Source organism: Crocodylus porosus, unplaced genomic scaffold, assembly GCF_001723895.1.
Source record: "Crocodylus porosus isolate Cpor-Errol unplaced genomic scaffold, CroPor_comp1, whole genome shotgun sequence".
NCBI lineage: Eukaryota > Metazoa > Chordata > Crocodylia > Crocodylidae > Crocodylus > Crocodylus porosus.
The window spans coordinates 1,107,281-1,120,448 of NW_017728937.1; the positions used below are offsets into that span (position 1 = coordinate 1,107,281).

At 43.5% G+C, this 13,168-nt stretch overlaps 1 protein-coding gene across 1 annotated transcript in view; it reads left to right on the top strand.

Annotated features, from left to right (window-relative positions):
* Nucleotides 1-13,168, top strand: part of PSMD13 (proteasome 26S subunit, non-ATPase 13) — a 13,446-nt gene extending 278 nt beyond the window's left edge. Inside the window, exons 2-13 of the mRNA XM_019547232.1 lie at nucleotides 1,468-1,559; nucleotides 2,790-2,824; nucleotides 2,905-2,960; nucleotides 3,351-3,394; nucleotides 3,678-3,764; nucleotides 4,752-4,923; nucleotides 5,478-5,557; nucleotides 5,646-5,771; nucleotides 8,969-9,031; nucleotides 10,201-10,281; nucleotides 10,735-10,851; nucleotides 12,374-13,168. Coding sequence (XP_019402777.1) covers nucleotides 1,468-1,559; nucleotides 2,790-2,824; nucleotides 2,905-2,960; nucleotides 3,351-3,394; nucleotides 3,678-3,764; nucleotides 4,752-4,923; nucleotides 5,478-5,557; nucleotides 5,646-5,771; nucleotides 8,969-9,031; nucleotides 10,201-10,281; nucleotides 10,735-10,851; nucleotides 12,374-12,469 — 1,049 coding nt within the window. The 3' untranslated portion in view covers nucleotides 12,470-13,168. The remainder of the gene's footprint in view (nucleotides 1-1,467; nucleotides 1,560-2,789; nucleotides 2,825-2,904; nucleotides 2,961-3,350; nucleotides 3,395-3,677; nucleotides 3,765-4,751; nucleotides 4,924-5,477; nucleotides 5,558-5,645; nucleotides 5,772-8,968; nucleotides 9,032-10,200; nucleotides 10,282-10,734; nucleotides 10,852-12,373) is intronic.

The window sequence follows — 13,168 nt, forward strand, 5'->3', positions numbered from 1 at the left end:
GGTCTCCCCGGGGGGGGCGTTGGAGCGGAGCGTTCAGTCGTGCAGCGCGGGGGGGGGGCGGGAGGTGGACACGTGCACACACATGCATGTGGATACAGCCAAACGCGTGTGTGGGGGTGGGCTTTTTAAAAAATCAAACTTCGGTCTGTGATACCCAGCCCTTGGCTGTCTCTGATGCTGGTCCTGGTCTCCCTGGACTGGAGAGCAGGTGTGCCCAGCTGGGCTGTGCAGGCTTTCCAGCTGCTCAGGGTGAAACTCTGGGCTGCAAGCCAGCCCCACAGACCCGGCCTAGAGCTCTGGACTCTGAATTGAGCAACATGGGATCAAGTCTCAGTGGCACCTGCTCTCTGGGCCCCTGCATGAGCCTTCACCTGATTTGCTTCCCTCGATTTGACATAAGGAAAAGGTTCTTTACACACCAAGTGCCGAGAGCTTGGCACAGGCTGCCTCTGGGGGTGGTATAGTCACCCACCCTGACGATCTTCAAAAAGCACCTTGACATCCATCTTGCTGGGGTCATGTGACCCCAGCCATCTTTCCTGCCCAAGTGCAGGGGGCTGGACCCAATGATCTGTAAGGTCCCTTTTAGCCACCAGCATCTACAAAACTATAATGTCATCTGTCACAGGCAACAGAGGCTTCTCTGAGCCAGGCTAGAGATGGCTGTCTTCCTTTGTTTGGAGCCTAGAGACAGCCTAGAGGCTGGTGTAGCAGCTATGGGATTACCAGCAAAAGCAAACAAGCATAAAAGAGGCTGGGTGGGACACAAAACTAGTAGCCTGCAAGCTGGCTGCGATACTGCTCTTTCACCTGCTGGTCTGAGTTCAGCAATACGTGTCAGAGTGTTTTTAAGCCTTCCCCAAAAGCGTTGGGTGTTGGCTGCAGCCAAAGCTGGGGATTTGGACTGGAGCGCACACCAGTGCTTCTGCTGGGACATAAAGCCAGAGGTTCCTGGCTGGAGGGTCTTTCTCCTGTGCTCACAGTCAGACTGATCCCCATATTCGGGGTCAGGAAGAAATTGTACCCCCTGCTCATACTGCTAGAGACTGGGAGCTTTTGCGTTCTTTGGTAAGCGGGGGTGTAGCCTTCCATCTGGGATTTCTTGGGCATATATTAGCAACCTTTTATAGAAACAGGAGGTTGGTGGCCATGGTTCACCTGCTTTACCTGTTCGGGCAAGTTAGGGTGTTAGGTCTGTGTTGTGTCAGGGTTGAGGGTAGTCTTATGTAGTTTCTATGCTATGGTTTGGGTAGGGATGACCATGCCTCAGGCAAGGGGGTTGGACCTCTGGAGTGAACTTTCCAGCCCTGCTTCTCTTACGATTCTATGATTAAAGTTAGAAATGACCCGGTCATCATTTATAGATTCATTGAAATGAGCTGTATAATTAAGCAGGGCATTTCAGTGGATGTCAGGTCTGAGATGTTTTCTTACTGTTCTCATTTGCTGAGGATGACTCTTTTTTTCGTTTTGTTTTCAGACTCTGGCATCAGCTGACTCTGCAGGTGTTGGACTTTGTGCAGGACCCCTGCTTTGCCCAAGGAGATGGACTCATTAAGGTGAGTTGGCTGGTTTTTGTCACATGGTTGTCGCTGCAGATGTGATGATAGAGAAGGTGTTTCAGTACTTTCTAAGTACACTCCTCTGTTTGGAATGGCATGAATAATTATTGTGTAAATGTCAACAAATATTAAATGTACCAGATTAAACCAGTGGTTCTCAACCTTGTTAGGTGCCAGGCATCCCTTGGAAAATGCCAGCTCTTAGTTTTCACTCATTTTTTCAGTAAAGAAAAAAAGAACAATTCTGCTGTTGCAAAGAGCCCAAAGCGACCACAAGTCGAAATGTTTTTGACACTGGATTCCTATTTGAAAACTCTGGATTTATCTTATGAACCCTAGGTAGATGTTTGCATAGCCAATGTTCTTTGGCACCCTTAAAAGGATCTCACAGCACCCTGATTGTGAAATCACTTAAATAGTCAGTGGTGGTCAGATTTTAATAGATGTAAAGCTTTAGCAGATTTTTAAAAATGTAAAAGCAGTTACCATGTTACGACATTCTAATATGAAAAATTGACATAGTCTTGAAAGGAGCATGGTTTTAATTTGGTTCATCTGTGGTTTTGAAAAACTTTATTTTTTTTGTGTAACCAAGGTGATCACTTCAAAATTCCTAAGCTGTTAACATCAAAGTTTTATAATTTTCTCTTTCTGAGTTAGGTATGTAGCCAACTTTATGAATGCAACACACAAGTAATACTTGAATCTAGACATTTGGATACGCTTGTGCTTTTTTTCCCCATTTTACTTTACATTTATTTAATTAGGTTAATCAAAAAGCAAACAGCAAAGAAATCCTGAGCATTTGGACTGACTCAATCTTTAGCATAGGCTGTCTAGAGAAGCTTTAAAGAGCATTGCTTCTACTGACTGTATGAACATTTAGAGAAATGCACCTGAGCAGCCCCTGCACCAGGCTACAGGTTGTAAACAGGCCTACTTAAAATGCCTGCTGATGAAGGCTAGTCTCATGGCAGCTGGTCAGTCATGAATCTTTTCATGGGTGAATCACTCTCCACTGCTTTTGAAAGGTGATCCTGGTGGCTGCTTTGTATAAATCGAGCAAAGTTTGGAGTCAGTATGGACAGATCTGTCTACCTGGGAATTTGCATTCAATTTCTTAGAAATACTAGTTCATATTCAGTGAGGGGCAAGTTACTGGGTTAATTAGAATAAAATAGCCTATTGTCACTAACTGGCACTCTGATTTTTTTCCCATATCTCTAGCTTTATGAGAACTTCATCAGTGAGTTTGAGCACAGGTAAGACTGACTACTTGTCCATAAATTCATTGGTAATATATTCATTTTTACCTTTTCTGACAATGTGGTGTTTATTCCAGGGTGAACCCTTTGTCCCTAGTAGAGATCATTCTTCATGTAGTGAGGCAGATGACAGGTGAGTAACCTTACTGTTTCTCATAATGACCTAAAGGACTAGGAATTTAAGTAGTTTATGGTTACAGCTAAGTCTTCACTGTGAAACTGAAGCTTCTGGTTTTGCATAATACTGAAAGACAGAGTTCTTTGAGTTTATGCTTTTTCAACAAGTGGCAAAATTTACCACTGTGGTCAAGGTGATGTGGAAGAGAGGGCTAACATACAGCAGCCTGGAACTTGGCTTTAAAATTCCCTAATTTGTTAACTCCTTTGGCAGTGTGGTGACTTTGGCCACTGAGAATCTGTCTCTTGGTTCTGTGGGACTGTTGAAGTAAACTTTATGTAATAGTAGATTCTGATATTCTGCTATTCAGATCCTTAGTATGATTTCCTCCTTGCTCCACTTCAGATCCCAATGCAGCCCTTACCTTCCTGGAAAAGACTCGAGAAAAGGTGTGTGTCAATTCAAATTTTTCTACTTTTTATATTGCAGCAAATGCACACTTTACATGTGTGTTGCGTATTAAATTTGTGGATTCAGAAATCTTAACATCTGCTCATATTGGAAAAGATGCATTCTCAGTTTTCCGTGAACAAACTATGATGGATTTAGATATGAGAATAGAGCGAGCAACAAAGCCTAAATACAGTAGCAGCAGCTAGGTTTTAAGAATTGATACGTTTCGTGCTTGGCTTGAACACTTACGGCTCTTTGACTTGTATGTTGCGTTTGCAGGTGAAAAGCAGTGATGAGGCTGTGATTCTGTGTAAAACAGCCATAGGGGCTCTGAAGTTAAATATTGGGGATCTACAGGTTACAAAGGTGAGATTACATATGTATTGCTTGAAGTACCTCTGTTAGCACTTTCTGTTTAGGCACTTCCTTTTTGTTTGTCTAGTCTTGAATTTAGCGAGAAGAGACTATTTAGGTTCCTTTTTAAGCTCCCATAGTTATAAGAGCAGGTCATTTTGGTAATCCCATTCCATTAACTGCAAAATACTTTAGTTCTATTTGCCACAGGAATGACTAGATCTTACTGTTGCTGTGGCTGCATCATCATAGTTCCCACAGTCTGTTGCTGCCACCATCGCTTTTATAGCTGAGACGGTGACAGCCTATGCTTTAACTTATGAAGGTGGTTGATTCCATCCTTACTTACAGCCAGTCATTATGCTTGCCATTGCAAAGGGCTTGTAAAATGGCTGGGCTGTCTCTCCGGTCATGGAGCTCGTTGTTTCAGAGTGAAGCTTAAAGATGGCTTTATATATTCTGTTGGATTAATATTGTTTGGTGAAAAGCTAAGAAACATTGAATCTCTTTATTTGGTTTGTTGGGTTAAATGTGATTTATTGCCTAGTGGTCTTACTTGGTGCTCGGTGGGATGGGTAAAAAAAGAGCAATCTGATTTGTCTGGTACTCAGTGGGATGGGTAAAAAAAAAAGAGGGGGGGAAATCTAATTTGTCTAACATAACCAGCAGAGGCATCAATCAAACCCTTTTGGTGTAGTTCAGCTGTGTGTAGTTGGCATCTTGTGGAAATACAAAGTTTGAAGTGTGACAGTGCCTTCACAAACACTGGTGAATGTCAGAGTCCGTGGTAGAGCATTATTCTGTTTGTTTCTATTGCTGTTACTGATGCTCTGGGTTGCAGCCTCGTCTGCTTTGCTTTGGATGGGATTTCTGCACCAAAAAAAAAAAAATTGATTAATAGCTTTACTGATCAGGAGTTAGTGAGTGGGGAGGCACCACTGCATGAACACAATGTGTGATAAATAATGTGTTATGAACTGGTTTTCTGCTCTTCTTTAGGAGACCATAGAGGAAGTTGAAGAGATGCTGAACAATCTTCCTGGAGTGACTTCTGTTCACAGCCGTTTCTATGACCTCTCCAGCAAATACTACCAGACAATTGGGAACCATGCCTCTTATTATAAGGATGCACTGCGGTTTCTGGGCTGTATCGATGTTAAGGATCTTCCAGGTAACTGCTTGCCATATGCATGGAATAGTGGTTTCTATGTTCCTTCAGTTCTGGTTCACTCCATGAGTTCGATCCAATTGTAGGCAGTGACAGAAAAGATCTAGGCTTCCTCAGAACTTGCCCATAATACAGAGGGGTTAATTGACCCTGAATGAAATTCTGCCCACGAATTAATCTCTTAGCTACTGCACCCAAGATGTATTGAGAGGTAGGGTCCATCTGCAGCAGTTGAAGATATAAAAGTTGGAGAAACTTACATTTGCTGTCTCTTGTATAGATAAATTCAGAGGAATGCTATCATTTTTAGCTTGGGAAGATATGTTGCTAATAAATGAGTGAGGTAATGAGTGCCGCCCCCCCAAAAGTTCAAATACTGAAGTACAGATATTTGTGTGAATCTCCTTTCACTTGGGTTAAAAATTGCATTGAGTGGGTCTTGTTAGAGTCTTAAGGTGGTGGTAATAACCAGTAAGCTAAGAGTGATGATAACATACAGCTGTTTCCCACTATGACGTGCAGAATTCAGTTTTGCTTCATCCAGATTTTCCTTGTAGTATCAGAGCAACAGGAGAGAGCCTTTACCTTGGGACTGGCAGGGCTCCTGGGAGAAGGAGTTTATAACTTTGGCGAGTTGGTAAGTTGCTTTTTTTGGATTGTCTGAGCTGTTTGAATGGAAAGAATTGGTTGTATCCTATCAACATTCTCTTGTCTGCTTTTTTAAGCTTATGCACCCTGTTCTGGAATCTTTAAGGAACACTGACAGGCAGTGGCTGATTGACACACTTTATGCCTTCAACAGTGGCAACGTAGAGAAATTTCAGGCTCTCAAGACAGCATGGGGCCAGCAGGTAAGTAAGTTGGGAAGCATTGCAGTTCCATAGTGCTTTGATATATAGGGTGAGAGTGAATATTCTGGATGAAAGAGTTTTAAAGTTGGAGTGGGTTTGCTGCATTTTTAAATCCTTCTCAGCTTGTTCATCCATAACAATTAGAACGTGCCAGCTGCTACCCTTTTGAAACATTCCCCCTTTTTAATGGGAACTAAGTGGTTGTCTGTCCATGCCTACCACTATCTGCTTGAGAATAAAATGTAGTATACCCTCATTATAATGAACCCTCATGGGACCAGGAGCAAAATTCATTAAAAGAGTGTTCACTATAATACGGCAAGTCCAATTTGCTGCATGATAATGAAAAGATTGACTTCTGTTACTGAGACTATTAGAAGTAGGGGGCTGTTATAAGGGTTTGTAATAGCAAAGTTCTTTTTTTGCATCTGGAAAAAAAGGGGTGGGGTGGGGTGGAAACAACAGTTAAAGGCCTTGCAGGACCATATTTTCCTGAGTCACATGGATGTGGAATCCGTCACAGTATAGTAATGTTTTCTTAAATTGTGTATTTCCCCCTTATAGTTGGATTGATTAGTTAACTAAAATGGAAAAGTGAGGAGGAACATCCTGTAACCAAGGAAAGAACAGCAGAACTTCATGAGGCCCACTAGGGATTTACTGTGCCAATTTAACTTACCTAGCTACTGCTTCATGCTTTGGCCCTGACACTGTAGAACATAGTGCCTCCTTGTCTTCCTGAATAACTTACAAAGTAATGATCACTAATGTTAATCAGTGAGTCCTTGGTTAAGGGCCATGCTTTTGCATATTGTGCAGAGGAATGTACCCTTTTCTGTTGTTAGTAACATATGGAATGTTCAGACTGTGTCAAGTTTAAGCACAGGACCTTTTGCCACAGGAGCAAGGCAGTATCAGCTGGAAGGGACCCCAGAAGTCATCTAATCCAGGGGTTGGCAACATTTTGGGGCTGACTGCCAAAAACCCTGCAACTTTGACTTGGAACATGTTGGCGTTCCAGGTGCAGATGCTGGGGGGGACCTGCAGGGGTCCCGCCTAGTCCTTGTTGTGGCAGTGCAACCCTGGCCCCTTCCCTGCCATGCTTCCTGAGACGTGTGTAGCTGCTGCCAATAACAAGCTGGGCTGTGGCTCTGGACCATGATGCAGCTGTCTGCTGCAAGCAGCCTAGACTCTGAGCAGACCCCTGTTAACTGCCATGGAGCCCAGGCTACTTGCAGCAGGGAGCTACAAGAGGCTGCACTAGAGTCCAGAGTCCTGGCCTGGCTTGTAGCTGGCAGCATCTGAACACATGCCTCATGGCAAACAGTAGGGAAGGGGCCAGGGGCAGTGATCCTTGTAGCAGCTGAGTCCTGGCACCTTCCTCACTGTCTGCCCTGAGATGCGTGTGCAGCAGCTGCTGGCAACGAGCCGGGCCAGGGCTCCAGACCCCAGTACAGCCTCATACAGCCTTGTGGCTGGCTACCCCAGCCAGCCCTGGTTCTGGGGAAGCTGTTGTTGCCTGCCATGGAACCCAGGCTGCTTGCAGCAGGACTTGCAGTCTTTACTGGCTGCTGCAAGTAACCCGGGCTTTGTGGCTGGTGACAGCATTCTGCTCAGAGGCGGAGTCAGCCGTGCTGTGCCGAGCCAAATAACTTAGTGTGTGTGCATGCCATGTGTTAGCACATGTGTTGGGGGTTGCAGACCCCTGATATAGTCCAACCCCCCGCCCGAGGCAGGATCATCCCATCCAAACCATCCCATACAACCATAATCTAAACTCTACATAAGACTCCTGTCAAACTTGACACCGCGTAGACCTAACACCCTAATCTGCCACAGGTAAAACAGGGGAGCCTGGTAGCCAGTGTCCTGTTTCTATAACATGTTGTCAGTATACACTTAAGAGGTCCTGGGTAGCAGGCCATGCTCTCTACTAAAGAGGAAGGAAAAACACCCCACAGTTTGTACTAGTCTGGCGGCATGGACTAAAATTCCTTCCTGACACCAGATACAGTGATCAGTCTGACCCTGAGCTCTAAGGGGCAAAGACCCTCTAGCCAGGAACCTCCGGCTCTTTTCCTAATGGGACAGTCAGTACACCCCAGCTGAATTCCCCAGCCTTAGCTGTAGCCAACACCCAGCACCTCTGAGGAGACTTAAATATACCCTGACACATATAACAAAAAAAAAGGTGAGGGATGGGGAGAGGAAGAGGGACAGAAGCACCCAGCAAAGCCCAGAAGCATGGGAGATACCCATGGTGGAAAATAGGCATAGCTACACTGAGATCATCCCTGACTAGTGGTTGTCCAGCCTCTTCCTGAACACCTCCAGTGATGGAAAGTCCGCAGCTTCCTTAGGTAGTCTATTCCACTGCCTCACTATTCCTACCGTAAAGAAGTTTTTTCTGGATATCCAATCTAAACTTACTTTGGTGCAACTTCAAGCTATTGGTCCATGTTTTTCTTTCTGAAGCAAGAGAGAAAATGTGCTTTCCCTCTTTATGGCTGTCTTTCAAGTATTTGAAGTCTGCTATCATGTCCCCTCAGGTGCCCTTTCCCCATGCTCAGCATGCTTAGAAGCTTCAGCATGTCCTCATACGACTTGCCCTCCAAGCCCTTGATCACCTCTGTTGCCCACCTCTGGACCCTCTCTTAAGTTCTCTACAGCCTTTTTACAATGTAGAGCACAGAACTGCACACACGACTCCAGATGAGGCCTAACCATTGCCAAGTAGAGAGGCACTATCACTTCCCGAGTCTTGCACCTAATAGTTTCTGTAGCTCAAAACCACAGTGGCCTTTTGTGTGGCAACATCATGGTGCAGACCCATTGAATGTACCAAGACTCCCAAATCCTTTTCCATAGAGCTGCCATCCAGCCAAGTGTCTCTCATTTTGTATTTGTGTTTTTGATTATTCCTCCTGAGGTGTAGCACCTTGCATTTGTCTGTGTTGAACACCATCCTGTTGGCTGTAGCCCAGCTTTCCAGTTGGATGAGATCCTTCTGAATTACACTCACAACCTCCAATATGTTCACAATCCTTTCCAGTTTTGGGGGGGGTGGGGTATTGGTCTTCTCTGGGATTCCCTACTTGTGCACAGAAAGTAGTTATTTTTATAAATAAGGTAGGGAAATTGAGGAATAGTGAACTTCCTTTATAGAGATCCACTTAACACTGTTTGTTATCTTACAGCCAGACTTGGCTGCAAATGAAACACTTCTCCTGCAGAAGATCCAGCTATTGTGCCTCATGGAGGTGAGTTGATAGCCAGGATCCTGAAAGGTCTACCCAGTGTGTACCAAATAAAGCAGTGTGGAAGGCACTACTCAACTTCAGTCTGGTGTCAAATACACTGGTTGTGAGAGGGAATAGTGTGTACAGTGCTTTCATTACCCTGCTATTTTATATGGTAGGTCATAGGTTGGAGATATATTGCTGGTAATTGTGGCAATGCAGGGTTTTACCTCATGGTGGTGTCAAAGGACAGGTACTGCTAGTGGGCAGAAAAAAAGTGCAAATGGATACTAGTAGGAGATGACAAGGGCCTCAAATAGTTGTCCTTTCAGGACTCATCTGAAGTACAGGCCCTTAAAGCAAGTCCTAATATGGTGTTAAATAGCCTGAGAGCATCTTGATTTTAGTCTCAAATGAATAAGGAATGAAAATCCTGCCCTGTGCAAGAAAGTCCTGTGGTGTTCATCTCTGAATTCTTTTCCCTATGCACAAGATCCAGTTTCATTACTGCCCATATGCAGTCCTATGAAACCCACACTCTAAATTTTTCTTTAAAAGATTAAGTTTTGATAGAAAGAGGGCACATCTACACTTGTATTTATGCACCTTTTCTAATGCACATTAAATTTGGTACATCCAATGTGAGGTATTAAATCAGTGTGCATGAGGTTGTGCTAATGCGCAGTAGCACATTTGTACACTTTTTTTTTTTTTAGTGAAGTTTAATGCACAGTCAGCTCTTACTGCCAGTTAGCACGATGTCATGTACAAAACCGTAACGCTTTAATGCTCAGTAAAATAGTCTACTGTGCATTAAAGCACACATGTAGCTGTGTCCAGAGTTCATTTAAAACATTGTCAAACTTTGTGATCTGGTCATGTGGCCCTTACCCAGTTGTAGTAGTTGTAAAAATCTGTTATGCATGGAGAATTCTCATGCTTGGGAAGCTGGAAGGCTTGAAAGCTAGGCGTGGGAAACTGATTACTATTCTGTTGTTTCTTACTGTGAATGGGCGTTTTTCATAAACCAGTCATCTAAAAGCAGAATAATTCTCAAATGCTACTACCCATGAAAGTCAGAAAGTGAAAAGGGGTGGAGGCAGCATCTCTGAAGCATAATGCCAGGAAGACTCATGCACTTTGGGAGGGACTCTTAAGAACTGTATGCATTTTATTTATTTTATCTTTAGATGACTTTCACACGGCCAGCCAATCATAGACAGCTCACTTTTGAAGAGATAGCTAAAAGTGCCAAAGTCACTGTGAATGAGGTGAGTTTTGTTAATGTCTTTTAATGAAGCCAATGATAAAGCATAACTGAATCTACAATTCTGGTAGCATTGTACAAACACTGGTATAACAAAATGTTGAAAAGATTACATAATTGCCATACAGTATGTTAGCTGATCATCATCTATGCAGTATCTCAGGGTTGTAGAGGAAGAATAAATGCTGACTCTTCTTTGTGGCTCCAGGGGCACCTTGCATTCCATAGTAAAAATGTGTATAGTTTTCATTACTGTGGAGCAGATCTTTCTAAATCTGGTTGCTCTGTATAAAATACTGACTTGGTAAGTGATTCTCTATGGTGGGTAGGAGTGACCTGAGATTAAGCTAGCACAATAGGTCCACTCAGTTAATCTGTAGCCTAATGACAGTCATGGTTCAGTTCAAAAGTTGTGCATTCTTGAGTGCTTCACTTCCTTTCTCTCTTCTACCTCCAGGTGGAACTGTTGGTGATGAAGGCACTCTCAGTCGGATTAGTTAAGGGCAGTATTGATGAAGTTGATAAGAGGGTACACATGACATGGGTCCAGCCACGAGTGCTGGATTTACAACAGGTGAGGACTGTGGAATACTAAATCACTAGTAACTTTCCTTCTCTCTACCTCAGATTAGTAGATTTTTTTTTTTTTGTGTTAGCTACCACATCAGTAAGACTAATTTGTACATATTGGGCATTTGTACACCTGCCTACACTGCAACGCCAGGTGCTTTTAAAAGCACCCAGTGCTGCAGTGCATGCATTTGTATAGAAGGTGAAATGTATGTCAGCACTGAGAAAATGGCGGCAGCACGCTTTTGAACTAAAATATCTTCAGTGTGTTTTAGTTGAAACGTGCACTGCCGCCACTATCTCAGCACTGATGCGCATTTTGCCTTGTATACAAATGTTTGTAATGCAGTGCTGGGTACGTCAGCCCACATATGCAGCAGACTTGATTTAATCAAGTCTGCTTTGATATAGCAGAGATATGATGCATTGCAGCAGACAAATATATGTGTATAAATGCCCATTGGTCCTACCAACGTCTTGTGGAGTTTTGACACACAAGAGTGTTAACCAAGTTTCCCTTTTCAAAAAGCTTTTAATAAGTTTTTTCTTACTTAACCATCATAAAATAAGGCCTGGTTTTGAGGCACTCCAGCCATAACGTAACTTTGCAATGGCCACTGGCAAACCTTTCTAGGAGATGTGGCCCTGGCGATAAAAAGTGTGTGCAGAGTTCTGCAAATAGGGCCTTCCACACCGCAAGAGAATTGTGCCTGTCTGTCTATAGGTGTGTATTAATGTTCTATTTTTAAAAATTAATTAAATGAAACCTCAAGCTTGTCGATTAGTCAGTGTGGTGTGGTGCACATCTTGTGCTGACAGACTCTCTGTAAGTGATTGATTTGGAAGAAAGATTGAGTTATACTTTCTCAAAATTAAAGTGCCAACATTCAGGGCACACAATACTAGAACAAGGTGTAGGCAACATTCTGCCCTGGAAGGAGGAAGAACTAAAACAGTGCTTCTTAGCTAAGGTGCTGCAAGACTTTTAAGAGTGCAGCAGGTTGCTGCTCAATATTTGTACTGTGCACAAGATAAACCAGAGTTTTCAAATAGGAATCTATAGTGTTAAAAATATTTTGACCTGTTGTGGTCTGTCTGAGTTCTTTGCAACAGAAGGCATATTATTTTATTTTTTTCCATAGTCAACAATAAAGTGAAAGCTAGGAGCGCTAGCCTTTTCTGAGGGGTGCCTTCAGCCTAAAAAGGCTGAGAAGCACAAGACTAGAAGACCACCCTCTGCCATTCTTTGTTTCCCTGAATCCTTTTTCACCCTAATGATTGTAGTTAAAGGGAACTCTTGAGCTTTTCAAAAAATGTTTAAGGTGTAAAACCCCTGACTCATGGATAAAGCTCACCTTGTTTTGACTTAAGCTGAACTGCATGTTGCTGTCTTAATGGTACAGTGCCACAATTTAGGAATTGTTTCATTTTTGCACCCCCCTCCCCCCCAACACACACACACAGTGGAAATAGTAGAAAACTTCTGGTTGCTGAATTCCTGAGCCTGTTCTGGATTTGCTTTCCAGATCAAGGGGATGAAGGACCGTCTGGAGTTCTGGTGCACAGATGTGAGGAGTATGGAGATGCTTGTTGAGCACCAAGCCCATGATATCTTAACGTAGAGGACCTTGCACTGCCTGAGGGAGTACCTTCTGCTGCTGAAGTGGCAGCACCCAGACCACTGACTCTGTACTGAATTATATTAAAAGTTGGGGGGAGGGTTGGGGAGGAGGGAAAGAACTACTTTTTGATGCTTGTACAGAGGAGCAAGTGGCCTTTGCTGCATAACCCTTTGCTTGGAGTCAGGAATTCCCTATATGTTAACACACTTAGAACTGACCATGGGAGCTCCCATCCTGCTGTCACCAAATGGGGAAAAGGGCTACATAATGGTTTTGTTGTCAGGTTTTTGTAGCCATTAACTGCCTCCTGCACAAGCTAAATGGGTAGCTGTCATAGCCCTCTAGTGGGGTGGTGAAAACTTCTCTACATAAATATTTTTATAGGGAGGTGCTACATACCACTGTCAGGCATTGCAGACATGGTGATTAGCTTCGGTAGAGCATGACTTCCCTGGAAGCCCATCCTTCCAACAGCATTACTGACACCATCTCCCTATTGTCCCTTCAGTTGGTAATGCCCCCTCAGTTGGTAGCAGAGGGAGCTGCTCATTCCATTGAAGGGTTTTCCAGGAATAAAATTGTTAACTTGGTGGATTTGTTTTTTATATCTTTTTGGGGGTTGTTCTTGTTACAAACACTTTATTCTGAAGTGTGGTGCAGCAATATTGCTGGAATAAACTCTACCTTGCCCTTCCTGTA